This window comes from Stylophora pistillata, chromosome 13 (assembly GCF_964205215.1).
Source record: "Stylophora pistillata chromosome 13, jaStyPist1.2, whole genome shotgun sequence".
NCBI lineage: Eukaryota > Metazoa > Cnidaria > Anthozoa > Scleractinia > Pocilloporidae > Stylophora > Stylophora pistillata.
The window spans coordinates 8668392-8694133 of NC_142531.1; the positions used below are offsets into that span (position 1 = coordinate 8668392).

The window sequence follows — 25742 nt, forward strand, 5'->3', positions numbered from 1 at the left end:
TTTCTCTCTTTAGGTTTTTAAGGTATTTGATGGTTACAAGTAACAAAATATTCAGCATAAACAAACCTTGCCAAGTGCAACATATTTAAGTCGTGAGAGGATTTTTTCTCCCAGCCCTCAGCATCCCTTTCTTGCCGCCTTGCCTTCCCCCCCCCCCAGCAACCTTTTCTTTCTTCTCCTCTCCTTAATATTGCCTTCCTCCTTCCATTCCTCCCTCCTTACGTACTTACCATTCACTATTGACACCGCATCACTGAAAGAAGAGTTGATGAACAACTGACACCGCACTACGTTTTATTATCTTACTTGAATTACATACACGAGTGAACAAATCACAAAGCCATATATTACTCACAGTGTACTTTTGATCAAGTCGATTTACTACTGATTGTCTCAGTCAAGTGAGTCCTTGCTAGGACACTGCATGTTTCTTTATCAATTTGTTAATTTTCTACTCAATATACTCTGGCATTTTAAGAGAGTTTGGTTACTAAGAAGCGATAAATTTAACTTTGACAGTGACGAAGGTCGACGATTAAGGTTCATTAAACAGGAAACCAAAACAACGCGATTTATTACGTAACGCCACACATTAGAGCTTAAACAAAACAAACAACGCGCTTGGATCACTACAATATCTCAGTCACGGTAGGAGTTAATGCAACAAATTACCAAAAACTGAGCATCAATGCGAATCCCACTTCTCCATCCACCCTCAATCGGTTAACGGGCCTATTTGGTGGTTGTTCATGTCGCTCGATGAAAATAAAGATGACGGAGTCGCTAATTCGAACCGCAGAGCGTGGATTTCTTCCATCAATCCGTATCAAACCTAATGCAGCCTCGCAGCTTAACGCTTCTAAGTACACACAAATCGACAGCTTCGTAAGCTATCCATCAGTTTTTGAGGTTGAGCACTATTGCGCTACGAACTTTCCAGGGTGTGCTGAAAAAACTACCGGTTGGCTCACAGGCAGCCCAAGCTCACTACTAGAAAAGCGGACGTGACTCTTACCGTGTTGCGCAACGTTTTATATTTATGAAGGTTTGTATGGGATGTTATCGGTTTGCCTTAAAAGAGAGCAAAAAATGTCTTGTTTTGAAATAAAATGGGCTTACCTGCTAAAAGAAAGCAGTTTGACACCAACATAGCGCTAACTCGCCGAAAACGCTTCAAAATGGTCGGAGACGCTAGGAATCAACAAAGAAAACAACAAGGCAATAAGGTAAGCCCATTTTATTTCAAAACAAGACATTTTTCCTCTCTTTTAAGGCAAACCGATAACATCCCATACAAACCTTTATAAATATAAAACGTTGCGCAACACGTTAAGAGTCACGTCCGCTTTTCTAGTAGTGAGCTTGGGCTGCCTGTGGTTGGCTCAGTTGCATCTGCCAGGAGTGAATTACTACTTTTGAAATCGTTTTCAGAACGACCCGGTTCTGATAAGGAACTCGACCGGCGCCGTGTAAACGAAAGGCGTAATCGCATCGCAACCGATGCGCTTACAAATGAAACCGTGTCCGTGTAAACAGTGCCTTATTGAGCTTTTGTAATATCTTAGCTTCCTCTTTGGATCAACATGGTGGATGGGAAATTCTCCAAACAAATTGATCGTAAAATCAGTAGGAAAGTCTCAAATCACTCCTCTTTCTTTTTGAAAAGCAATTAACATAGAACAAAGTTTGAAAACAGTGACAACAACTTTAATAAAACATTTCTACCTTTTGATTTTTTACAAATTTTTATGACATTGTGAATTAGGCAATAACATAATTTAGTATTATTGTCATAAAACAGTCAATTCACTCTACTGGTTTAAAAAGGAATAGGCTACCAAGCTTGTAACAAATTCTTTTTTTTGGATGTAGTTCAAATTGAAGCTAAATCCCTTAGTGTGATTAATGAGGAAGTAGTACAAAAATTTGTAGCCTTTTCATCGTATTGAACTTGATATCAAAGGAAGTTTTAAAACTTGTTTAGTAAGTGACCAAGTAGAGGTCACTGACTGGGCTGAATGGCAGACCACACTTGGTTTTATGCGCAATCTCGGAAAATCGCAATGTAATAGGTTATGTTGTAGCTTCAATTGCCATTCAAAGAGAATATGTTTAGATCGCTTGTCGAAAGTAGTTTCATGTTAAAAGGTTTGATACAACTAATTCAAATCTTGTAAGGCATAGTGATGTTGAGTCTATTCAAATATCTGAATACGATGGTTTGAATAGTCAGACACAACTGTTCGACCATCGCTGAGCACTGCAGTAGAGATTGGAACATTAAGTTCTCCTTTACTCTCTCCTTTTGATCCAAATTTAGTCATAAACTTCCCACTTAACTCAAATACCTGAACTCTGTGATTTTCTTTGTCACAGACCATCAGGTGTCCTGCTTTGTTAACTGACAAACAAAAGGGGTGATTGAACTCCCCATCTCCCTTCCCCTTCTTTCCAAATCTGTACAGAAAATGACCATTCCTATCAAACACTTTGATACAGTCATCACCACAGTCTGACACCATGAGATATTTGTCATATTGCACACAGTGAAGGGGACGGGTAAAAGAACCCTTACCCCCTATTTTACTTAAATAATGGCCATCAGGAGAAAATATCTTAATTGATTTGTTACCAGTATCAGCAACGACAATATTGCCTTCGTTATCTACAGACAAACCATGGGGTAAGTTCAGCTGGTGATCAAGATTTCCTCTACCACCGAACTGGCTCAGGTACTCGCCCTGCTCACTGAACAATTGAACACGGTGGTTAGCAGTATCCACCACTATAATGTTATTATTCTTATTACATGCTATTCCTCTAGGGCGGATGAATTCTCCCTGGTTATCACCATTTCTACCAAAAGATCTCAAGTAAGTTCCATTACTACTGAATACCTGAACCCTGTCGTTACCGGTTTCGGTGACCGCAATTTCATCGCGTTCATTCACTGCCACTCCAAATGGTTGTTTGAACGTTCCAGCAGACGAACCTTGTTGGCCAAAAGATAACACGGGTCTGAATTGTCTGGGTCTCACTTGAACCGGAAAGGGACTGTCTCGAACTTGTTCTTCGTTTACTTTGACTACTGCCCTGCATGCTCCGGTTTCCTTGGCAAAATAGCTGATCTTGTAGTTGCCAGTTTTGTTATCTTGGACTCGCACTTCCGTCGCACAGTCATGGCCTTGTTGATTTTCGATTTCCACCGTTACTCGGTCACGGTTTTGATAGCATTGTTTTCCTTCAGCGTTTCTAGTTGTTAACACAAAGTTGGCTTCAATTCCAACAATCGCTTCAGTGAGTCCCGTTCCTTCAGCAACTGATTGATCCGCTTTCGTCTCACTGAGAATCGTTTTTATTAATCCTATCCCTTCAGCGATTGCTTTTGTCTTCAAGGCTTCGTTTTCCTCGAAAATAAGTTCACTTAAATCTTCAAATTCGTAGTCGATCTCATCTCTCTCATCGCTAACTCTTTCTGGGAGTGATGTATCTTGTGATTCATCTAACTGTGCAAGCTCTGCGTTTGTGCTTCGCTTTATTAGTGTTTCAGTTTTTCCTACTGCTGTTTCGATCGTTTTCACTTTGTTTTCAATCTCGTTTCTTCGTATTCGTAAACTTTCCAAGGATTGGTGCGCTTGATGGTCCGCCTCATGAAAGATTTCCTGTTTCTTCGCTTCGATGACAACGATTATGCTCTCTGCAAACTGTTGCGCACTTCTTTTTACTCTGGCGAGTCGTGTCTGGATTTCATCACAGCTTTCGTCAAGTTTGGAAATTTTGTTTCTCATCTTTTGCGCTTTTTTCTTCTTGGAGTCAATCGCAGACATGACTTGCGATTTCTTTTCATTTGCCGCTTCTTCTAAGAGTATCTTAACATGTCCATCGTGAGTGGTTGCAACGCAAGAACTGCAAATGGCTTGTTTACATTTCTTACAAAAGAATTCCAATTCTTTCTTTTCGTGGCCCGGTCGTGGGCAAAATGCTGGTCGTTTCAACACATCCGCGATGTCTTGATCTTGAAAATCCTTAAGCGCAAGAACTCGATGGCCTTTATTGGCTTTGATTAAGTTATGCGCATTGATACACATGTCACACCAGAACGCACAACACTGAAAACAGTACGAACTGTGTCTGCTACTTTTGTCGCAGTTTCCACATTTCACTCCAGCAGTATTGCAATCTCTGATGGCCAACACATCCAGTAAACTGTTGATGCGAAAATTGGTGGGCAGATCGTGAAGATTTCCTCCAGGGACTTGACTTTCCCTTCGACATTCAGGACATGTTATGACGTCATGGCGGCCACTCGTCCTTTGAATTCCTTGTAGACAGTGAAGGCAGAAACTGTGCAAACATGGCAGCTGTTTAGGTTCAGTAAATGTGACCATACACACAGAACAGGATAGTTCGTCGTGAAGATTGTGAAGTAAGGTTTTGATATCCATGATTAGTGTTTTTAAAGGAAGGCTAGAGCTGGAGCTTCATGTATATAACAGGCCTCAAACAAAGTTGTCTCAGTGTAGCTAAAAAGCTATTAATATTGACCAATTACATGAGATGCCTGAAGGCATATTTGATATGCAAGATTTCTGAGAACTGTCAGTGTAAGATTAGCTTGACTTTATACACTCAAAGGCTTGAGCAGCTGTAGACAGACATGTTCTTTATCAGGGGATGGACAGTGTGTCACGGATGACCTTTCTTATAACTCTTACCAATCCCGAAGTTTTTTTTAGGTGTTTTGAAAGAGCGTGACTTTTAAGAAAAGTTGCGTTAAGCTCTGAGGTCAAATCTGTGATTTATTAGAATTATATGCCGGCGCAATTTGGAATTAGCCATGTAGAGAGAAATTGGTATTTGACTTTATCAAGCGTCGTTTTTATGTAGCTACGGTGTTGGAACATTGAATCTGAAATTTTTATTCTCATCTTTCTCTAAAGCAGTAGGGGCAAAATTCCCGAACGTATTTAGATATCACCAGCCCGATTTGAGCACTAACAAATACCATTTTTATCGAATGATTTATTTATGATTTCGCCGGGATTATGACATGTTTACTTGAGCGCGCTGTTGTCGCACGTTTCGTCGATTTAAGTGTTGTTTATAACGAAAACGTATAAACGATGGCTATTTTGTTTCTCAAAGTGTTGATAACTTGGTAACACGACTTTGTTTTGTCCAGTTTCGTCATAAATCATGCTCGTAATTAACAAACTGGACTCCCCCTTTGCGGTCGTCCGATTTTTTGAATGACAAGTATGATTCCGAACCGAATTGGACTCTACTCACTCCCTTTACTTGTAGTGAGAAGATACGATTTCAACGGGGACGGCGACTAGAGAACGCCAGATAAAAAGAAAACCTTTTCTCTTTCGGTTTTCTTCACCACCTTAAAAATGCGACGATGGCATTTTCCATATTGAAATTAAGGAATCAGTATGGAAATGCCATAGTTACTTTATCTAAGACTGAAATTCGCGTCTCAACATATGAAATTTCAGCCAACAATTTATAGGCACCCAGTGGTCTTGAAGGTTTACTCATACATTAATATTTCCTATATAAAACTAACTTACTTCGCTTATTTGTTAGGACTCGATTAAGCAATAGCGGTCCAGCAAATAGATCTGACGTGGACGTGCGATACGATTATCGGGTTGTTTACAAGTAAGTTACTTCTAAGCGTACATTAAATTTACCTTATAGATTTATAAGGTATTTAACCGCTACAAGTAACCAAATGATTAGCATGAACAAACCTTGCCAAGTGTAACAAATTTGTGCAATGAGAAGATTTATTCTCCCTTACCTCAGTATTCCTTTTACTGCCCCCCTGCCTCCCCCACCTCAAGCTACCTTCTTTTCTTTCTCCTCCTCTCTTTTATATCACACCCCTTCCATTCCTCCCTCCTAAGCTTGACGTACCTACCACCCACTATTAGCATTGCATCACTGAACGAAGAGTTGCTGGAACACCGACATCGCGCAATGTTTTATTATCGTACTTGATTCACATACAGTACTGAACACATTACAAAGCCATATATCACTCACGGTAATCAAGTGGATCAAGTCGATTTACTTGTATTTACTGCTGATTATCTCAGTCAAATGCGTCCATGCTTGCACATCGTACGTTTCTTATCAATATGTTCTCGTTTTACCTTCTAACCAAATTTTCTCAGGCATTTCAAGGAAGAGTTTTGCTGCTAAGAAGCGATAAATTTAACTTTGACAAGGACGAGAAGGGTCGACGATTATCAAGGTTCATTAAACTTGAACCCAAAATAACGCTATTTATTACGTAACGCCACACACTGTAGCTTTAACAAAACAAACAAAGTACTTCGATCAGGATAATCTCACAATCACGGTTGAATTTAACACAAAAAAATCACCAGACAAAGTGAGCAGTAGTAGAAATCACCACCATCAACCGGTTAACAGGCCTAGTTAGTGGTTGTTAATGTCGCCCGATGAAAACAAAGACGACAGAGCCGTTAATTTGAGCCGTAGAGCGTGAATTTCTTCCCTCAGTCCCTATCAACCTTCTTCAACCTCGCAGATTAACGCTTCAAAGTGCACGCAAACTGCCAGCTTCGTAAGCAATCAATCAGTTTTTGAGATTGAGCATTATATTGCGCTTGGAACTTTCCAGCGTGCGCTGAGAGAACTTCCGGTTGGATCAATTGCATCTGCCAGGAGTCAAATAGTACTTCCGGTAGGTAAATTTGGCTATTTCCTGAGGTATTTAGTATCCTAGCTTCCTCTTCGAAAAAGTGAGGTGGATGTGGAACTTCTCCAAACAAATTGGTCACAAATCAATCGGAGAGTTTCAAATCACTCCTTTTTGATAAGCAATTACTAAAGGACAAAGTTTGAAAACAATCACAACAACTTTGACAACACATTTTTACATTTTGATTATTTATAAATTTTAATGACATTACAAATTAAATAGTAACATAATTTACTACTATTGTGAGTGATAACTGGCTAATTTACTACTATTGTCATAAAACAGTCCATGCACTCTACTGGTTTAACAAAGGAATAGGCTCCCAACTCAGCAAAGTGTTGGAAATATTTCAGGAAATAATTATGGCTGTAACAAAATCTCCATCTTGGATGAGGCATTGAAGTTAAATCCCTTGGTGTAATTGATGAGGAAGTAGAACTGAATTTTGTGGCCTTTTTAATGTATTGAACTTGATATCAAACAAAAATTTTAAACTTGTTTAATAAGGAACCTAATCATGAGAGATTATTGACTTGTCTGACTGACAGATCACACTTGGTTTTATGCACAATCTCTGAAATTTGCCATGTAATAAGTTGTGTTGTAGTTTCGGTGACCATTTAAAGATTCTTACAGGGAATAAAATTAAATCTCTTGTCAAAAGTAGTTTTATGTTTAAAGGTTTGATAAAATTAATTGAAATATTGTAAGGCATAGCGATGTTAAGGCTACTCAAATATTTGAATTAATACGATTGTTACGATAGTGAGGCACAACTATTCGACCATCGCTGAGCACTGCAGTAGAGAAAGGAGCATTCATCTCTCCTCTATTCTTTCCTTTTGATCCAAATTTGGTTATAAACTTTCCAGTCAGCTCAAATACCTGAACTCTGTGATTGTCTCTGTCACAGACCATCAGGTGTCCTGCCTTGTTAAAACAAACAACCGGAGGTAATTGAACTCCCCATCCCCCTCCCCCTTCTTTCCAAATTTGTACAAAAAAATTACCATTTCTATCAAACACTGTGATACAGTGATCAACATCAGGTCTGACACCATAAGATATTTACCACATTGAATGCAGTGAAAGGGGAAGGTAAAAGTACCCTCATTCCCGAGTTTACTTAAATAATGGCCATCAGGCGAAAATATCTTAATTGATTTGTTATCTCTATCAGCAACTATGATATTGCATACCAAATGATCTTAAGTAAGTTCCATCACTACTGAATACCTGATCCCTGTTGTTACAGACACCAGATACTAAAATTTAATCGCGTTCATTCGTTGCCACACCCCATGGACCTTTGAACGTTCCAGCAGACGAACCTTGTTGGCTAAAAGATAACACGGGTGTGAATTGTCTGGGTTTAACTTGAACCGGAAAGGGACTGTCTCGAACTTGTTCTTCGTTTACTTTGACTACTGCCCCTGCATCTTCCCGTTTCTTTGGCAAAATAGCTGATCTAGTAGCTGCCATCTTTTATATTTTGGACTCGCACTTCCGTGGCACGGTCATGGCCTTGTTGACTTTCGATTTCCACTGTTACTCAGTCACGGTTTTGATGGTATTTTTTTCCTTCAGCGTTTCTTGTTGTTAACACTAGGTTGGCTTGAATTCCAACAATTGCTTCCGTGAGTCCTTTTCCTTCAGCAGTTGATTGATCCGCTTTGGTCTCAGTTGTAAATACGCGGCCGATCCCTTCTTGTATTGTTTTTGGCTCTAAGGCCTCGTTTTCCTCGTAAATAATTTGACGCAGAGCTTGAAGGTCACAGTCCAGTTCTTCACGCTCATTCTCGACTTCTCTCGGGATTATTGTGTCTAGTGTCTCGTCTAACTTTGCATGCTCTGTATTTGTACCTCGTGTTCTAAAAGTGTTTCAGACTTTTCTGCAACTGTTTCGATGATTTTGACTTTGTGTTCAATATCGATCCTTTGTTTTCGAAAATGTTCCAGAGACTGTTGCGTCTGATGCTCCGCTTGACTAAAGATTTCCTGTTTCTTGTCTTCGATAACAGCGATCATGGTTTCAGCAAACTGTTGCGCGCTTTGTTTTACTTTGGCCACTTGTGTTTGGATTTGACCACAGCTGTCGCCGATTTTAATTAAAGATTTTTTGTCTCATCCTCTGCGCTTTTGCTTTCCTGGACTCAATGGAGGACAGGATGTGCAATTTCTTTTCATTTACCGCTTCTTCCAATAGCCAATAGTACCTTAACATGCCCATCGTGAGGGGTTGCAACGCATGAAATGCAAACAGCTTCCTCGCATCTCTTACAAAAGAATTCCAGTTAATTGTTTTCGTGGCCCAGTCGTGGACAGAATGCTGGTTGCTTTAACATACCTTCTAAGTCTTGATCTTCAAAATATTTTAGCGCTAGAACTCGATGATCCTTATTTGCGCGGAATACTTTGCACGGTGATACACTCGTCACACAAGAATGCATGCACAGCACTGGAAACAGTAGCCAAACTTTTCACTTTTCGTTTGTCACGCAGTTTCCACATCATTGACTCCAATAGAACTGCACTCCCTTATAGCCAATACATCAAGTAAGCTGTTGATGCGAAAATTTGTGGGCAGATCGCGAAGATTTCCTCTAGGGACTTGACTTTCCCTTCGACACTCAGGACATGTTATGACAGCATGGTGGCCACTCGTCCTTTGAATTCCTTCTAAACAGTGAAGGCAGTAACTGTGCAAACATGGCAGCTTTTTTGGTTGAGTAAATGTGACCATACACACAGAACAGGAAACTTCATCATGAAGATTGTCAAACAAGGTCTTGATATTCATGATTAATAGCTATAAACGGAGGCTTTCGCTACACGTATCAAAAACGACTGAAATCGTTTTCTTCTGATTGAAATGCTATTGATATTAACCAATTACATGCGACGCTTGTAGGTATATTTCTAGGAATTCTGTAAGATTAGGTTGAACTCACACAGCCAAGGCTTAATGTTTAGCTTTAGATAGGTATGTTTTCAGTCAGATGACGGACAGTTTTTGGCAAGAGTGGCTGACCTTCGGTATGGCTTTGACTGATCGTGAAGATTAATTGACGGTGTTTGGAAAGAGCGTGATTTTAAAAAGGAATTACAGGCATGATTTTTATGGTCAAATCTGTATTTAAGAGTGTTTTGTTTTGCGCAGAATATAGGTAGTTAAAGGGGCAATGGAAAGAGCTACTCTGTAGGAGTCCATGTATAGAGAGTCTAGCATTTCATTCTCTGCGTTTCTGTTTTCGTTAAGCTACGATGTTGGACAGAATGAGCAGGATTTATTTACCCCCATCCGGCATCCTCCTCCAAAGAAGTAGGGAAGCTAGGCAGAGACATATTTTTAAGACAACGGTGGCGACTATGAGAAGAATGCAACTTCCTGACATTGATGTACCCAGATATCTACTAATCTACTAGAATAACTTGTTATTAGAATTTTAAATCGATCCGATTGGTGGAAATTACCGTGGATGAAAAAATCCGTGCGAAACGCCAAGGAAAAGGCTCCTTAACTTCCTGCTTTTGTCTGTGAGCGAAACTGGTCAGAGCGTAATTAAGACGCTCTGACGAGGGACTAACGTTCGAAACGTCAGCTGTTTAACTCTTTACGGTGGCTAATTTACAATTTAAACTTAGTTTATAAAATTATACCAAATTACCTTGTTACCCCCACCGACGCAGCACGACTGTTTCTTTAGAAACATACCCTCTTTATTCATTGGTATTTGATAGGCGATTGTCCAATATGGTAGCTCTCGTCTCAATATAAATTATTTCAGCTGGGGATGAAAGGGCACACAGCAGTCGCGTGGTTTACTTTCTTACACAGATTAATCCACTTATGTATCTAAAAAATTGCGAAGGGTTTGTCACTTCACTACGCCTATGTTTAGGGGACGGAAGTAAGGCACCAGCTATTGTTTCAATTTGTATCGCCTGGGGGCGGGGAGGGGGTGTGCGGAGGAATTTTTGGGGGAATCAGGTGGTTTTAAGAGGGAAAGATGGGTGATCGATCAGTCTATGCAGAGTGCAAAGGAGGTGGACTATAGAAAATTGGCTGTCAATTAACAGGGGAGGATCATAAGGATATTACAGAGCCTCAGGGGGGGATCAGTTTAATTTTATCGGGACACAACCAAAATTGGTCCCCTCCCCAGGGGATGAATTATGACCGGCTCCTAAGTCTTCTCTCGCTGGCTACCAATCTCGTTTCCCTCTGACTCCTTTGCACTCATATTCTATGCCCCTTCCCCATTTCTTCCTGCCCTCTTTTCCTTTTCTTTGCCTACTTTTGCACTACCTCCTTTAGCTCTCTCTCTCTCTCCCATTTTTTCCCCTGCTCTTTCTTTTCTGGTTTTATCTCCCATACTGTCTAGATTCTTTCTTTAAACCATTCTCCCATTTACCCTCCCTCAGTCCTTGCATCTTTACCTCATCCTTCCTTTGTTCTTCTCACTTCGTTTCCCCCTCTCCTTTTACCTCAAGTCTCTACATCCCCTCCTCCCTCTCCTCCTCCTTCTCATCCTACCCCCTCCTCCCTTAACCCTCCGCAGCGCCTAGACCCTACCCATTTCCTTCTTTCCTCTTTCTGTTCCTTCCATTCTCACAACATCGATCCCCTTTCCCTTCCTTCCCTTGTCTGCTTCGCTCTTCCAGCCAATTGCCTTTAAGTGTATTTATTGTCAGGTAAGGAGTCAGAGACTCGTCTTTTTTAAAGTTTGGTAGAAAATTAAAACAAGATGGTCATCATTGTGATCGTTGTCGTTGGATTATTTTAACAATGTCAAGTTTTAGAGAAGGAGGGAGGGGTACCAGCGGCCTTAGTTACCAGTTCTTTCACGCTTGATTGCGAAACTGAACGGTGCGTCAGATCGGAACAAAACGGAACTGTGACCTGTGGCAGCGAACAATTCATCAAATTGCTTCTTATGGACGTCATCCTTTTCTTTTTCAAGGAGTCCACTTGTGTTTAGTGTGAAATTGAATCACTCTCGTAGGGAATACAAAGCAAAAAACTCGCAGATCAGCGTTTCGATCGACAATCGCGGCTTATAGTAACTTCGCCATTATTTGTTTTGCAATTTTCACTTTGACTGTACTGAACTTGACAAGATATCTCGACTTCTTCTGTCCTGAATTCGTGGAAGAAGTTTTCCCTCGTGAAAGGTGAGTCATTTTAAAACTTAGGAAACATACGGATTAAGTAGCTACACAAAGTGGTTACAAGGTGAAATGTAAACTTTTATCTTAACATATTTGCCGACAAAAACAATGCAATGTTCTGTCTGTGGGGTTTTTGGATATGTACATATTCATTTAGAATATTGTTCCCCAGTTTACGTTAGCATTTACACGTAAGTGTAAGGTTTACTTTGTAAAATACACTTTTTATTGAAGATATGGTGGCAAACTCACTGCGATTAAATGTTCGAATTATCGCCGTGGATTAATCCCTTATTTTGATCAGGTGTCATGGCAACTTTACCCGCAGTTTTACAAGAAACATTTCAATAATTGTTGTTTTACTTGACGAATATATCGAAGGTAATCGACTAATTTTTATGTAAGGAAAAAGTATGCAAAAGATTAGCAAACAAAGTTATCCAGTCATTTTAATATACAAGAATTCCTGGCAGATGCCATTTGATATGAGTGAAATTTTTGAGAAGAAAGAGTTTTTCTTAAAACTTCAAAGGAATGAATGCCTATTTTTCTTTGGAAATTACGTTGGTTTTCAAGATCCAGAGAGAGAGATGAACAGGAGTCACCAATATTTATTTAACATTTAGTTGTAGATCATCAAGGGGACCTAGTTGTGTTCCTTGCTTGAGGTCCCATCTGGCTAGGGTCAGACAAATATCTATGCGCATTTTTGTGCCAAATGGAGGCTACTGTTGATGAAGATGTTTGGACGTGTAATATTGCTGAGTTGTGCCTATTTGATGAGCCTGTAGGCCAAGTCAGAGTACTAGCAATGGGTAAAAACACTCAGCGATACTATACAGCAAAGTGTATAATAAGTTACTTATTATCAAACTGCTCTATTTTATGTCCATTTCTTATTAGCCAGGAGATGCAAAACAATTCTGTCAAAGAGGGCTTTTCACAACACCAAATAACCAACAGTCCAAGTGACTGTACACCATCACAGGATATTTGTACCTAATTCATGTTTTTTTTGTACTCTTGTTAGCGCAATTGGATGATAAAATGATAAACCATTCAGTCTGTGTCAAATTCTCAAGCTGCTTACTCCAAAATTTTGTACAGATTGTTTTCGTTGGCTTGATATTTATCAGTCAATTATTGTTTTTTGTTTTTTGGACACCAGAGAAAATTAAAGGTTGGCCTAGTTGAATTTGGAGGCTGTGATTGGAAATATTGTTTTAAGTGACTTGAAACTATATTTAATAGTCTTTGTTATTTCCATAAGGTCGTAGTAGTAGTCTTTGTTATCCTATAATTTGTCACATGAACCCAAAGTTTAGATAAAAAATTAGCATGAACCACTTTTGAGAGGGTAAAGTGAAGGCCTTTATTTGAGTTTTCTTTTAAGGTGATTCCTCAGTATTGCTTTGCACATCCTGCACTGCACATAAAAATCATGTTATCAGGCGATTAAGTATGCATGCATTCCAGGAACTTAGTATTTTTCAATCAACGAATTAAGTAAAGAGGTACAATGGTCTTTAGCTCTTGAACAAGCATAGTGACTTATATTTTTATTGCATAATTTTGGGGTACAAGTTACCCCCTTTAAGTTGGAGAAATTAGAAACAAATCCATCAAAGGGAAAAAAAAGATTGCTTAAAGTGTGCATGAATCCTATTATATACTTGATGATGCAAATTATGACCTCGAAAGCAACAACTTGAGGAATGTTTTGAGTCGATTTTGTTTAAAATGTGTACTTTTTCCTCAAATTATATATCAAGCTGTTTGATACACTCAAGGCTTTCTACCTTTTAAGTTTTTTTTTAAGTGTTACAATAACTTTAAAACCCTTGCTTCCACATACAGTAAAATGTACTGTGAACTGATGACATGACCTACATGCTAAGTGCTAGTACAGGCATAAATGGCTTAGGATTGGCCCTTTGTATCTTTTAAATGAGCATGGTGTCCTAACTTTTTCATTGTTTTTTTCAAACATGGAAATTGGAAGGGAACATTTAAGGATTTAACTTTAAAAAATTTGTTTGATAACTTTTTTTTCTGAGGAATCATCTAATAACTTCCTGGGTTATGTATTTGGATATGTGTGCTGAAAGTTCAAAGAATATACAACAAGAAAAAAAGAAAGACTGATTGCCAGAGCCTAATTATTTTCCTGCACAGTAATTTACGATGAAACTACTCTGTTGTTGATTTATATGCTCATCTTTACTTTTGTGATAAGTTTTTGAATATTCAAATTAGAAAGAGCACCACAACTTTGACTTTTCAGTAGAGTTCTTTTAAGGGGCAAATTTAGCAAATTGCATAAATTTCAAAAGAAACATACAGGAATTTTGTTAACGCTCTGTGAAAAATGCATGGAAAACATTTTAAAACTTTACAGGAAAAGATAGGGAGCATTGGGAAAAAAGTCAACATTTCATGAGCCCCAATGGAAGACATCTTTTGTTTTATTCATTCTTAAAATTTAGAGAGTTGTTGCTTTTAATGTTTTTTTTTTTCACAAAAACACAGTATATTAAGTAAACATGATTAGGTTTTTGGACATCTGAAACACTGATAGGGACCCCTCTATGTGGGTATGAAGGAACAAAGTATTGGAAACTAAATTTTTGCACTGACAGTACGTAGAACCTCACTGAGTTGTTGAAACTTCAAATTAAGGGAACTGAGAACTAGTCAGGATACTTGGGAATTTGAATTAGGTGCTAAGAACTGACTGAAAAATGTAGATGTCTACCTTCAAGGGAAATGCTATCATGCTTGATTTACATTCTGGTGGGAAGGTTGAGTCCAGGAGGCCTCAAAATTATACCAAAGGAGTTCTCAGACTGGTAATGTGTTTAATTACTAGATTATCCAGGGATACGTGTAGCATCAAATTCAATGACATTGTTTTCTCTTACTTTAGCCCAGCCTGATAAACACAGTCCTGAACAGTCAGCTTAACCTTGCTTATGGGTTGTGGCTCTTCACAAGCTACCACGACAGGTAGGCTAACTCTCCTTTTTCTGAAAGAAACAATTATTCTGGCCTGAGTCTCATTATCATTATGTGTTCAGAGGTGGATACCCTCTATCTATGGAGGATCTTGCATTTTCTAGAAGAGTGGTAACTTGTTGATGAGGGCACTTGAGAAGTTAGATGTGATACATTCCCAAAATCTTAAACTTAGCTCTTGTCATGGCCTAATCACGATGGGTTTTTGAGTCTTTGATTTAGTTGCAAACGTCTTTCATGACAGTGTGATAGTGTTTTAAGTATCTAGGCTAGTGCAACTACAGTCTCCATTTCTACAAAACAATGGCTTTTTGTTAAAGTTCTGTTTTTTGTTTTTGTGCAGCATTGATGGGCCAACTTGTAATTTTGAACTACCTGAAATCAGCTAATAAATTTTTAATGATATTGGCCCAATTAGGAAACGTACTGAAATTTTTATTAATTAATTATTTTTTAATCCTTGAACTCCCTGTAGTGATTAACATGTAATGTCTCCGCATAATATCCAGCAAACAGGTAATGAGAATACTCAAGCAATCAATGAATCAAGTTTGTCTTTACATGAGGCATGGTTACCCAGATGCCAGAGCCAGAGGCACATGTATGAAACATAAGACACACCCACCCCAGGGGAGGACATCCACCACACAGTAATCTCATGCGTGGGAAATTAATGTCTCCTACCCCTAACCCTGCAGGAGACGGGGCCTGTGGTTTATTCATCCTTATCCGAGAAGACTAGAATATCTATCCATTTCTTGATATTCTAGAAATGTAGCAAATTCTCCTCATTTATGTTAAGACCATGAGTATTGGTCTGGCTGGAGCTTGAACCCTCGACCACCTGCATAACACAATCCAGCGCTCTAACCAATTGAGCTAACCAGGGGGCGGTTCAAACGGTTCGAACCTATCAGGTAGAAGTTGTTATCTTGATCTAACACCAAATTCTTGTAATTTATTTACAATGAAATGTGTAGCAGCTAGAGGGGAGAATTAACAATCAGATCTTGGGAGTTAAAGGGTTAACTGATTATTTGAGTTAATGATTATAAATGAACATGTATCTCATTAAAAAAAAAAAACAACAACAACAACAACAAAAAACAAAGTGTTTACAGCTGTTGACTTGTTGGCGAGCAACCTTGATAATTCTCATTTTGGAATCAGGTACCAACCCTGATTTAGTGGATTGAGTTGTCATCAGTAACAGAAAATAATTTCTTAATATTCTGTATATTAATTTTTTTCCAACTGGATTTTATATAAATGGAATGTTGACTGTTTGATTTAACACAAACTAATGAAATTTCTGCAATATGAAGGGAATTGGAATAAAGTTCCTGAAGTCCTGCGTGAATTTTTAGCCCATTGCAGGTCTTATACCCGCAATGCTTCGTCATATCTCCCAAACAGTTTGCCAATTACAACAACTTGTATTCGTCTGGGTGGAGAGAAGCACTGTATGCTGTAGGGGTCTTGTCCAAGAATAAAGCCCTGTAGCCATTAACCCCTAAGAGTGATTGTTATCTAATTTCTCCACACAGTATTATTGCTGAATCAAAAGTAAAGGTCACGAGAATAAAGGAAACGATTGCCATCAAATTCTCCTTGTCAACACCATAAGAAATGGTGGAGAACATAGATACCCATGTTAGGGTGCAAAAGGTTATTAGACTGGTGAGGGTGTCAACCCAAATCTCATCTTTTCTTTGCCTGCCTGAAATTGGTTAAAATTGGATATTTTAGTAGTAGTTTTTGTCTTTTGGAAGAAGTGGCAGTGAGCGCATTCAACTTCTGATAGACAGGTGCAAGTTCAAGACCTGGTCAGGTCATTTTGTTGTGTTGTTGGGAAAGACACTTTACTTTCACAGTCCCTCTCTCCACCCAGGGATATAAATGAGTACTAGCAGACTGTTAGGGAAGCCTGATCAAATGCTGAGGGAAAGGAGGGTAGGGGGGAGGTACCTTACAATGTACTGGCATCCCATCCAGGGGAAGTAGCAATACCACTTGTTGTTGTAAACAGGATAAGCTCCAGCTGCATGGATCACTTGACCTCTCTCCACCAAGGGGCCTAGATGAGTATGAGCAGACTGTTAGGGCCGGGGAAGCCTGATCAAATGCTGAGGGGAAAGAGGGGGGATACCAATGCTACAGAAAACAGGGATAAGCTCTGGTTGCATGGAAGACTTGGCTCGAATGTAGACTTATTCTTTTATCTTATATCTTTGTCCTGCAGTTTCTCCGCAGCCTGCTCCAAAATTGAAGAGAATCAAAGAAGAGGATGAAAATGGTTGGTCAAAATAAGAGCACTTGCTTTCAAACTTTCAGCTCAACATTGTACAGATATAACCAGTCCTTTTACAGCACTAGGATTTTAAATCCCTAAAGTTAAGAGCTTTATTTATCCTCTAACAGAGCTTGTTTTTAATTAATTTTTCCAGCTCTTCAGTCGATTTCTAAACGAAGTTCATCCTCCCGCTCTTCAATAAAGGAGAGCAATGGGCATGCTCAGAGGATAACAGAAAATGGTGGACACGGTAAGGAAAAAACGTTTAAAATCAGCCCGCTAACAAGAAGTGCTACTATGCGTAACGCGTTCAACATGCGTCCAACAAGCGTCCATTTCGCGGTTTTCCAGGCACTCGGTCAGAGGAAACGTGCGAAAAAGCGGAGCGTGAAGAATTGACACCTTTAATCGCCTGCTTCTATTTCGCTCGTCTGCACTGACGGAGAGCTTAGAACAGGCTACGGTTTTCTTGAACCGTCCAAAACTGCTTCCTAAAAGGTGCAGTCATTAAATCAATTTATTATATAGCTGAGAGCGCACGTGGGCAATATGAAACGAATCCTGTGTTGTGATTGGCTACCCGAGCGAGCAAAATGGGCCCATCTTGCCCGCTCGGGATTGCCCGCTTTGATCCCGCGCAAGAAAAAAGGTACATGGAGCGGACTTGCAAAGTTCGTAACTGGACGATGTCGGTGATGAAGTTGCAAAAAGCGGCAGAAGAAAGTCAAAGCAACGCAAACACAAACGACCCTCGTAGATTTATTGTGCCAGAAACACAGGTGGCTTTCTTTTTTAGCATTTTTATGGATCTCGACCTCGTCTCGGTCCATAAAAATGCAAAAAGGAACTTGGCCGCCATCCAGTTATCTTGACCTCAAGCTTGGTCAATAACGCGTATGTATAGACTGACACAGAGTAGGAGTGTGATCTGCGCATGGGACGCGAAACTGTATGTTTACTCACCAAACTTGCCACTCAATCAGCAGAGATGCGCTCCTTTGGATCTCCTAGTTAACAATTATTCCACGAGCGCGCGGTGGATATGAGATGAGCGCCGATTTGGCTATAATCATCTCATATCCAACAAGCGTGAGTGGAATAATTGTTTTATTAAAAACGTTAAATTAAATTATTAAATTTTATTAAATTTTTAGCTCCCTTTTAATTTTAAGCTGACACGTACGCTTACCATATTTGTAGATTATGGTATATTGGCTGATATACCATGATGGCTAAGCCAATAAAAAGTCTTGAATTGCATTATCCAATAATCTAGTTTTTAATAAATGGTGTTATTCTACCTTTTTTCCCATTTTACACCATCGATTCGCTTGAGTAATGCCTTACCTCCTAGTGGTGAAGCTGTAAATTTGAAAACGGATTTCAATAGTTTTTAAAAAAATTAACATGGCTGATTTGAAAGATTTTAATAAACCCTTACATTTTCGTTGTAGGAAAAGAGTCCTCTATTAAGCAGATGCTTAAATCTGCGTCTCCGCCATCCTCTGCCAATGGTCATGTTTCTCGTAGTGATTCTCCAAAGGGAAGTGCGAACAACAATAGAGACTCGGAGAGCACAAGTAGCGAAGAAGTTCATGAAAATGGTGGCACTGATGGTCCCGATAATACTGAACTATCCCCTGCTGAAGGAAATACCGGGTTGGATACAACAGATGCCACAGACAATGTGACTCAGTCTAAAAATAGTGTTAGTTCCGTTCAAGAAAACCAATGTATTAAGGAAGAGCCACAGAAGGAAGGGTCGCCTACTTCGGATGGTGACGCGTCTCAAAGCAAAGTTACTGTAAATGAGGAGAAAGCTACCGAGAACCAAAGTACAGGTGTTGGTGAGAGAGGTGTTCTTACTGATAGAGGAAACGAAGATTCACCTGAAGTTGTTAAAGACACCGTCGATGAAACCGGAGACGTTTCAGCAAGGGACGAAGTTGGTGAAGGGGTTGCTCAGATCGACTCAACGCAACAAAGTGAAGCGCAACAGAGAGTCATCAGTGAAGTCAGCATATCTGGCAAGAACGAAGAGGATCCCTCACAGGATGAGACTCAGGGTGTGAATGGAAAATTTGCTAACGAGGATAAAGAGGCTGCGGAGACTGACTTAATTCAGCAAAGGGTTGCCAGTGATGCTAGTTTACCTGTCGAGGTGGACAATACCGTCGCAACTAGTCAAACCAAGCGTTCCAGTATAGCCTCAAGTCACCACTCCACCTTACCTTCGGATAGCGAAGTAAATGCTTTAATTCAGGAGTTAGATTCCGTATTACCTACTCCGGCAGATAACACAAAACACTCTGATGCGAGTGAAGTCACAAAAGAGGATCCTTCATCGCCCGGCGGAGAAGACAGCTCAGGTGATAACAACCTTGGGCACGACTCTATGTCCGCCCCTGTCGAAGCTACGGAAGCAACAGAACCTTCTAAAGAGGATTCCGTGCTTGAAAATAAAGAAAGTGCAGCCCCTCTTGCCGAATCAATCGACGATTTTACGTTGGAGAGTAACAGTCCGATTTTTGGACGTATATGCACCTTGAGCGCGAGTGTCCTTGTAGGCTCCCTAGATAATCCACAAGGGGAACAAAATGTTACACTAACCGGATCTGTGTACCGTGTGCCCAGAATAGACGGGGGTGCGACCGCACCTAAACCGGGGGAAAAAATCGGGATCATTAAGGGGGACGTCACCTCAACACCTACCGATGATGAATCCAGTGTCCAATTAGCTACCCTTCGAGGAGATCTTCTGGCCGTTTCTGGAGAGGCAGCGTCGCAAGGACATGTCGCTACGGCCTCAATAGATGTTTTGTCTAGTGCGACTGGAGAAATAATAGCAACCATAACGGCGGATGTTGCTCCAAATGATGATGCAGACAGTCCGTCGGGTGTCATCTCTGGAGAGGTCCTCGGCGCTTCGGAAAATGGATCTTACGACGAGAAAATTGGAACCTTGGCGGGAAAAGTTGTGGCGTTGACATTTGATGATGATACCGTTTCATTGTCGAGTGCAGATGAAGAACTTCTGAAACTCCGGCGAGAGAGTTGCTTTATCTGATTCGATTGGGTAGAAGTAAGATTCAAGAAAAATCATGCTTCGTCTTTTCCGCGTAAACTCGGAAATCAGAACGGTTTTATTTTTGTCCTTTAAAATGATAATATTTGACGTTTCTCCCGAAATATTAAATTATTCTCTTGTAAACTTGGGATCATACGTGCAAAGTTACTTTTTCCTAGTCTCCGCGGAGTAATTAATTTTATCATTAAGATAACCGTTTAATTAATTTTGGAAAAGTTAAGAAGTGTTTCAAATTAGTTTTTATCGTAGGCGAGTAGCACTAAATGCGCGAGGAATATCCACACACGACATTCAAGAATGTCTGTGAATTATGTTCTATTATTGCAACTTATCGTTATATTTATTATTTCCAACCACGAGCGGAATACGAATCGAGTCAGGTTGGAATTGTACTTATTAAATACAATATCGACCGAGATGGTTCTGAATTTTGTTTTAATTGATTGCCGTGCCAAAAAATTTGGAAATTGAATTGAATGAAATAAAGAAATGAATTTCTCAAATTCTTCTAATCATTAGAGAGTTTCTCTTGGAATGATTTTCACACTGGGCTCTAGTTCCCCAACTTTTACTTTCATTGTCACTGTAGATGGAGTGTCCAGTCATATCCAAAATGTTAAAACGGATTCGAAAAAGAGGATGGGATTGTGGCCTACCATTGTCAATTTTCATAGGTTCACGATTCAATGCAGTTTGGGATAAATAATAATAATAATAATAATAAAGACTTTATTTTACGAGGGTAACACATAATAGCATAGCTAATAAACTTGTGGCCCTCACTCAGAAATAATTACAATATAAAAACTAGTATAATACAATATGAAAATAGAAACTAATATAATATAATATAATTACAAGATAAGTAAAGAAACTAATAAAATGTATGAATATATACAATATAACTAGTAAGAATGAAAAAAAGGAAACTATACACAAAAATGACTTAAAAATTGTTGCTGCGAAAAAATATTAGTCCACATATTGTGCTTGAAGCACCTTATGCTGTCCGCCATCCGTATGCGTAGTGGTAACTCGTTCCAAATTTTGGTTCCGGTGACGAGAAAGGTGCGCCCACCTTCAGTTTCCCTGTTATATCTGGGGCACAGTACATTAAAGTTTGAATAGCGCGTAGTTCTTGAATGTCTTGAGTTGTTGATCGAAATATGCTCGTTTAAATAGCAAGGTAGTGCACCATGGATTCGTTTAAACATTATCGACGCTTTGTCAATCTTACACTTCTCGTAAAAAGGAATAAATCAGATTCAGAAAAATTTTTTAAAGGTTAATTAACCAAATGGGTGCAGTCATTTGAGAGAGTCAGTGTTTAAGATCCGTATGCTTTTTTAACCCACGTGGATATCTTTTATCCGTTACACATACAACTATGTGTGGATCATTTAGAGACGGGTAACTTCCAGTCCCCCTCCCCTCCCCCCTCCCCCCCACCCTCGTGAAAGATGGTAATGGTAGTAATAATAATTAGTGTTTCTGACAGTATAAACTCTACTGAATCCTTTCCTCTTTAAAATTGCGAGAAGAAGAATAACAAAAAGGGTCTAAAGAAACCCATGCGAGGGACAAGGTTGACATAGGGGCCGCTGTTAACGTTTACATAAATAGAGGCCTACGTAGCCATCAGATTAATTTCCAAGTGCTCCATGGAAATGGAAGACCACCTTCTACGCAGGTTAATAGAAACAAAAATATGTGGAACCATTTTATAATTTTTTGTTAGAACAAATTAAGGGAGGTAAAACGGCTGCCAAAAGTATAAAAAAAAGTCTTCACCCCTCCCTCGTGCAAATAATTCATTCTGCTAAGTGACCACGTGATACTGTATGATGCCAGGCACTGGGTACGATAGTGAACGTAAACATGGCTGCTTTGGCGGGACGGACAAATTTATCAAGAAGATTCAACTGTAATACTCCGTTGTAAATTGGTAAAGTGGCGATTTATTGTCCTTTTTGGAATTTGACATCACTAGGTAAAGTAAAAATGGTTTAGCTCAAATTCTGAGGGCAAAAGACCCTTATTAAAACGAGTACAAGTCGCACTGAGTCATCGTTTAATAGCTGGTGGCATGTTATGAATGGCTTTAGATTTAAGCCTTCTCTTGAGGCGTTTCGAGCAAACAAGGCCATTAAAGCACTCAAGGGAGACGAGAAAGAAACGTCACCCTTTTTTTTTGGCAACAGTCACTTATTTGCTACTTGAGCGTAGGCCGTCACTAACTCGTTTATCAAGAGAAAAGGCTCTGTACATAGTGCACCAAAACTCGCCAAGTTGTTTTAAAAACCCTTCGAAACCCTTCAGAAGTCATTTTTAGAGAAACATGGGAAAACGAAGTAGCTTTTAGCTCACACCGCTTGAAAGGAAAACTCTGTCTGAAAGCAATTTAAACATCAGACAATTTGATTTGTACAAAATGATTTATGGTAAATGTTTTGACATTGTTTGACGATAACATTCATTCACTTTTTCTCAGATACAGTGTCCTGGAAACTCCTTTCGTTGTCTTTGTCGAGGATTTCGTCAAATAGCTAGAGTAAGTATTATTGTATAACATCAGAGAGATTTAGTAACACATACACGATCCAAGCACATGGCAAAAATTGAACTTTGCTGCCTGCCATGAATTCAATGATAAACATTTGTTTATGTCAGCGTTTTCATAAATTCTCAAATGTGTAAACTCTGTGATAAGGGTTTTCCTTTAGTTCTTGCTGTTTGTTTCACGAAAAAAAAAAACGTTGTTGCGAGTATCATCAATTCGAAATTGATTTTTTATTAATCCCAGCCACAATGTTAAGAAACATGACCTGCTCCGTACTTCCCTTTATACCCGTGAAGCTGTCTGTTAAAATTGTTATTATTCAGCTCGATTGCCATGTGAACTTGCTGTAACCATCGTTTCTTCCTAAAAGTCATAGCAACACCCATGCTTTCCTTCGCCGCCTCATGCATGTCTTGTCCTGTAACTCTGCTGTACATGCGAGTCAACTGCAGGCTCAAATCCTCGCTGGAGTTGGCTCGGCGACGTTGGTTGGCGCTGTGAAGGCGTTTAGGCGTTGAATGAAGGGACAGAGTTCTACGGCGTTGCTTGAGAAGCATGCCGTCAGTTTTAGAACTCTTCACCGATTTTGTTGCCGAGGAGATGTCTATTCTAATATGATTCAAACTTAAATCATCGCTGGGTGGTTTAATGGGCGGTATTCGATCAGCTGATTCGTTTGTTTCTTCTTTTAATGTATTTTTTGCTTCATAAGGCTTTTTTTGCGAGCTCACTGCAACCTCTTGCGTGACAAAAAAGTCGTGGGCACTCTGATTTCCGGATTCATCGATAATTTGAATATCAATATTTTTGTCGCTTTTGTTTACTCCGACCAGGCTTGTGTTTGTTGAAATCAGTGGCATGCTCTCCCGCTGATCAGTTTTTGTTTCACTGTCTGTTTGTTTTTCCTTGTGATGCCTCGACGACTGGCAGAAAAAGACGATTTCGCTGTCTTCTCTCTCTCTCCATCTGTACGCTTTATGTTGATTCGCTGTGCGTCTTTCTTGATTCGCATTCTTAATTTGCAACTTGTGTTTTATGGAAGTTTCCAGTTTCGAAATATCGCCATGGCTACGCAGTTTCGAAACTGACGGTAACAAGCAATCCGCACAAGTCGCTCGGTCGTTGTTCGATTCTTCGCTCGATTCGCTTGAATAGTTTCCCGAATCGGCACTGTCGCCTTTTTCATGAAAACTCATAATTTCGACACTTCCCGAGGAATTACCATATTTGTCACTGTGTATTGATTTCAAACTTGTACCACTTTGTCCACCTGCCGTTGGCTTATTTTTCACACTCTTGAGTTCCAAAGAGAGCTGTATCTTTGAGGTGCCAGTTTGCATATTCTCCCCGAAGCCGTCAACTTGCACTTTTTGTCCCACCACGGCACTTCGGTACGTTCTATTTTCCATTGCCAGCAGAAGGGGGTTAGGTGAATGCTTATGGAAGACAATAGCTCTATCACGGGCGCGTTCGCACCATTTTCGCACGCGCCAGTATATTCCTAGCGTCAAACCGCATGTACTTCGAGAGCGAAACTGCTCGGCAATAAGCAGCTTGAAACACTCGGTTTTCCTGTACCTTCGTGCGATATTACACGGTGTCAGACCGTGTGCGTCCTTGGCAAGGATGCAGGCGTAGTTGTGGTGGATGAATTTCTGTAGACAATTAAGGCTGCCGTGTTGTGCGGCCTCGTGAACTGGCGTCTTTAAATGATCCGGATGCACTTCCTTGTTGCACCACTCTCGCACAGGATGCTCTCCGACCGGCTCGTCGCATCTTGCCCCGCTCTTGATCAGTTGAGTGGCGAGTTGGGTGTAATTGAAATGAGCCGCAATGAACAGCGCTACCCGAAGCTGGTACTTAAAGACTAATGGATCGTCGTGAATACTAACCATGTGTTTTATGGTCGGTGTTAACTGCCCTGAAGTGGCAGATTTAAGAAACGCACCCCAGCCATTCCATATTTCCAAACGAATCGTGTCTCCGTAATCGACGGAATATTTCTTCAATGGGTGACAGTCATACATTTCTTTTCCCTCCAAGGAAACGAGGCGGAAAACGCTGACGTGTAGCCCTGTCTTCTCCGTAATCATCGTTTTAAAATGTCCCACTTTTGTCTCCCATACATCAAACCATTCGGTAAACTTAAGCGTTTCGTTCAAATGTGAACAGGTGACACTAAGATAAGTTTTAACATTTTCTAGCAGTTCGCATCTCAGTGTTGCACCTGGCGGAATACTAATATCCGTGAAAACCCAATCGTCTTCTAAATTCGATCCCGCGTAATTAATCGCCATAAGCATGTCGTTCTCGCCATCTTCGCTTTGCACCGTGTCCAAATCGAGTTTCTTTCGAAGAGTACCTTTTATCTCGCTCACTGTTTGCCCAACTTCTACGTCTAGTAAATGTCTAATCCTGTCGAAAAGCACAAAAATCCTCATCTTGTCAACTTTCGCTTGTGTCCGTGGTTAATCAACAGGAAAACGCAATTCTCAATTTGCCTGTATCTAGGCCCACAAACATCTGTGTACCCAAATAGCGTTTCATCACCAAGAAGCGACGCTTCAAAAATCGCTCTAGGATATTAATATTTCATTGCAGTTCAGCGAAGCTTGCCTTTGTGACGTGAAGAGGTTGATAAGCCGAAGAAAGTGCAATTAGCAGCTTAAATAATTAACACACACTACCAACCAATCGCGCCAGGTATTTAGACAATTTCATGGGTCTTTGTTACTTAAGCGAGAAATGCAAATTCAGTATAGAAAGAAAGGATGTCGAATTATTTTACCATAACAGAAGTTTTACTACTCATTGTTTAAGGTGTTTAGCAGGTTGGCCGAAACCGCTCTTATCACTTTGGGTAAAATGTTTTTCA

The 25742-nt window shown here is 39.9% G+C and overlaps 3 protein-coding genes across 3 annotated transcripts; 1 reads left to right on the forward strand and 2 right to left on the reverse strand.

The window, feature by feature from the left end:
• Positions 1 to 1685: 1685 nt before the first annotated feature.
• Positions 1686 to 4716, reverse strand: LOC111332398 (E3 ubiquitin-protein ligase TRIM45-like). The gene has a single exon (XM_088743766.1). The coding sequence runs from the start codon at positions 4443 to 4445 to the stop codon at positions 2196 to 2198; it is 2250 nt and encodes a 749-aa protein (XP_088599892.1). The 5' UTR covers positions 4446 to 4716; the 3' UTR covers positions 1686 to 2195.
• Positions 4717 to 11593: 6877 nt separating this feature from the next.
• On the forward strand, positions 11594 to 21441 carry LOC111332390 (uncharacterized). Its single transcript, XM_022937710.2, has 5 exons — positions 11594 to 11914; positions 14838 to 14917; positions 17169 to 17222; positions 17374 to 17469; positions 18674 to 21441. The coding sequence occupies exons 2-5, from the start codon at positions 14884 to 14886 to the stop codon at positions 20284 to 20286; spliced, it is 1797 nt and encodes a 598-aa protein (XP_022793445.2). The 5' UTR covers positions 11594 to 11914; positions 14838 to 14883; the 3' UTR covers positions 20287 to 21441.
• Positions 21442 to 22242: 801 nt separating this feature from the next.
• On the reverse strand, positions 22243 to 25603 carry LOC111332395 (uncharacterized). Its single transcript, XM_022937714.2, has one exon. The coding sequence runs from the start codon at positions 25306 to 25308 to the stop codon at positions 23119 to 23121; it is 2190 nt and encodes a 729-aa protein (XP_022793449.2). The 5' UTR covers positions 25309 to 25603; the 3' UTR covers positions 22243 to 23118.
• Between the last annotated feature and the right edge of the window lie 139 nt (positions 25604 to 25742).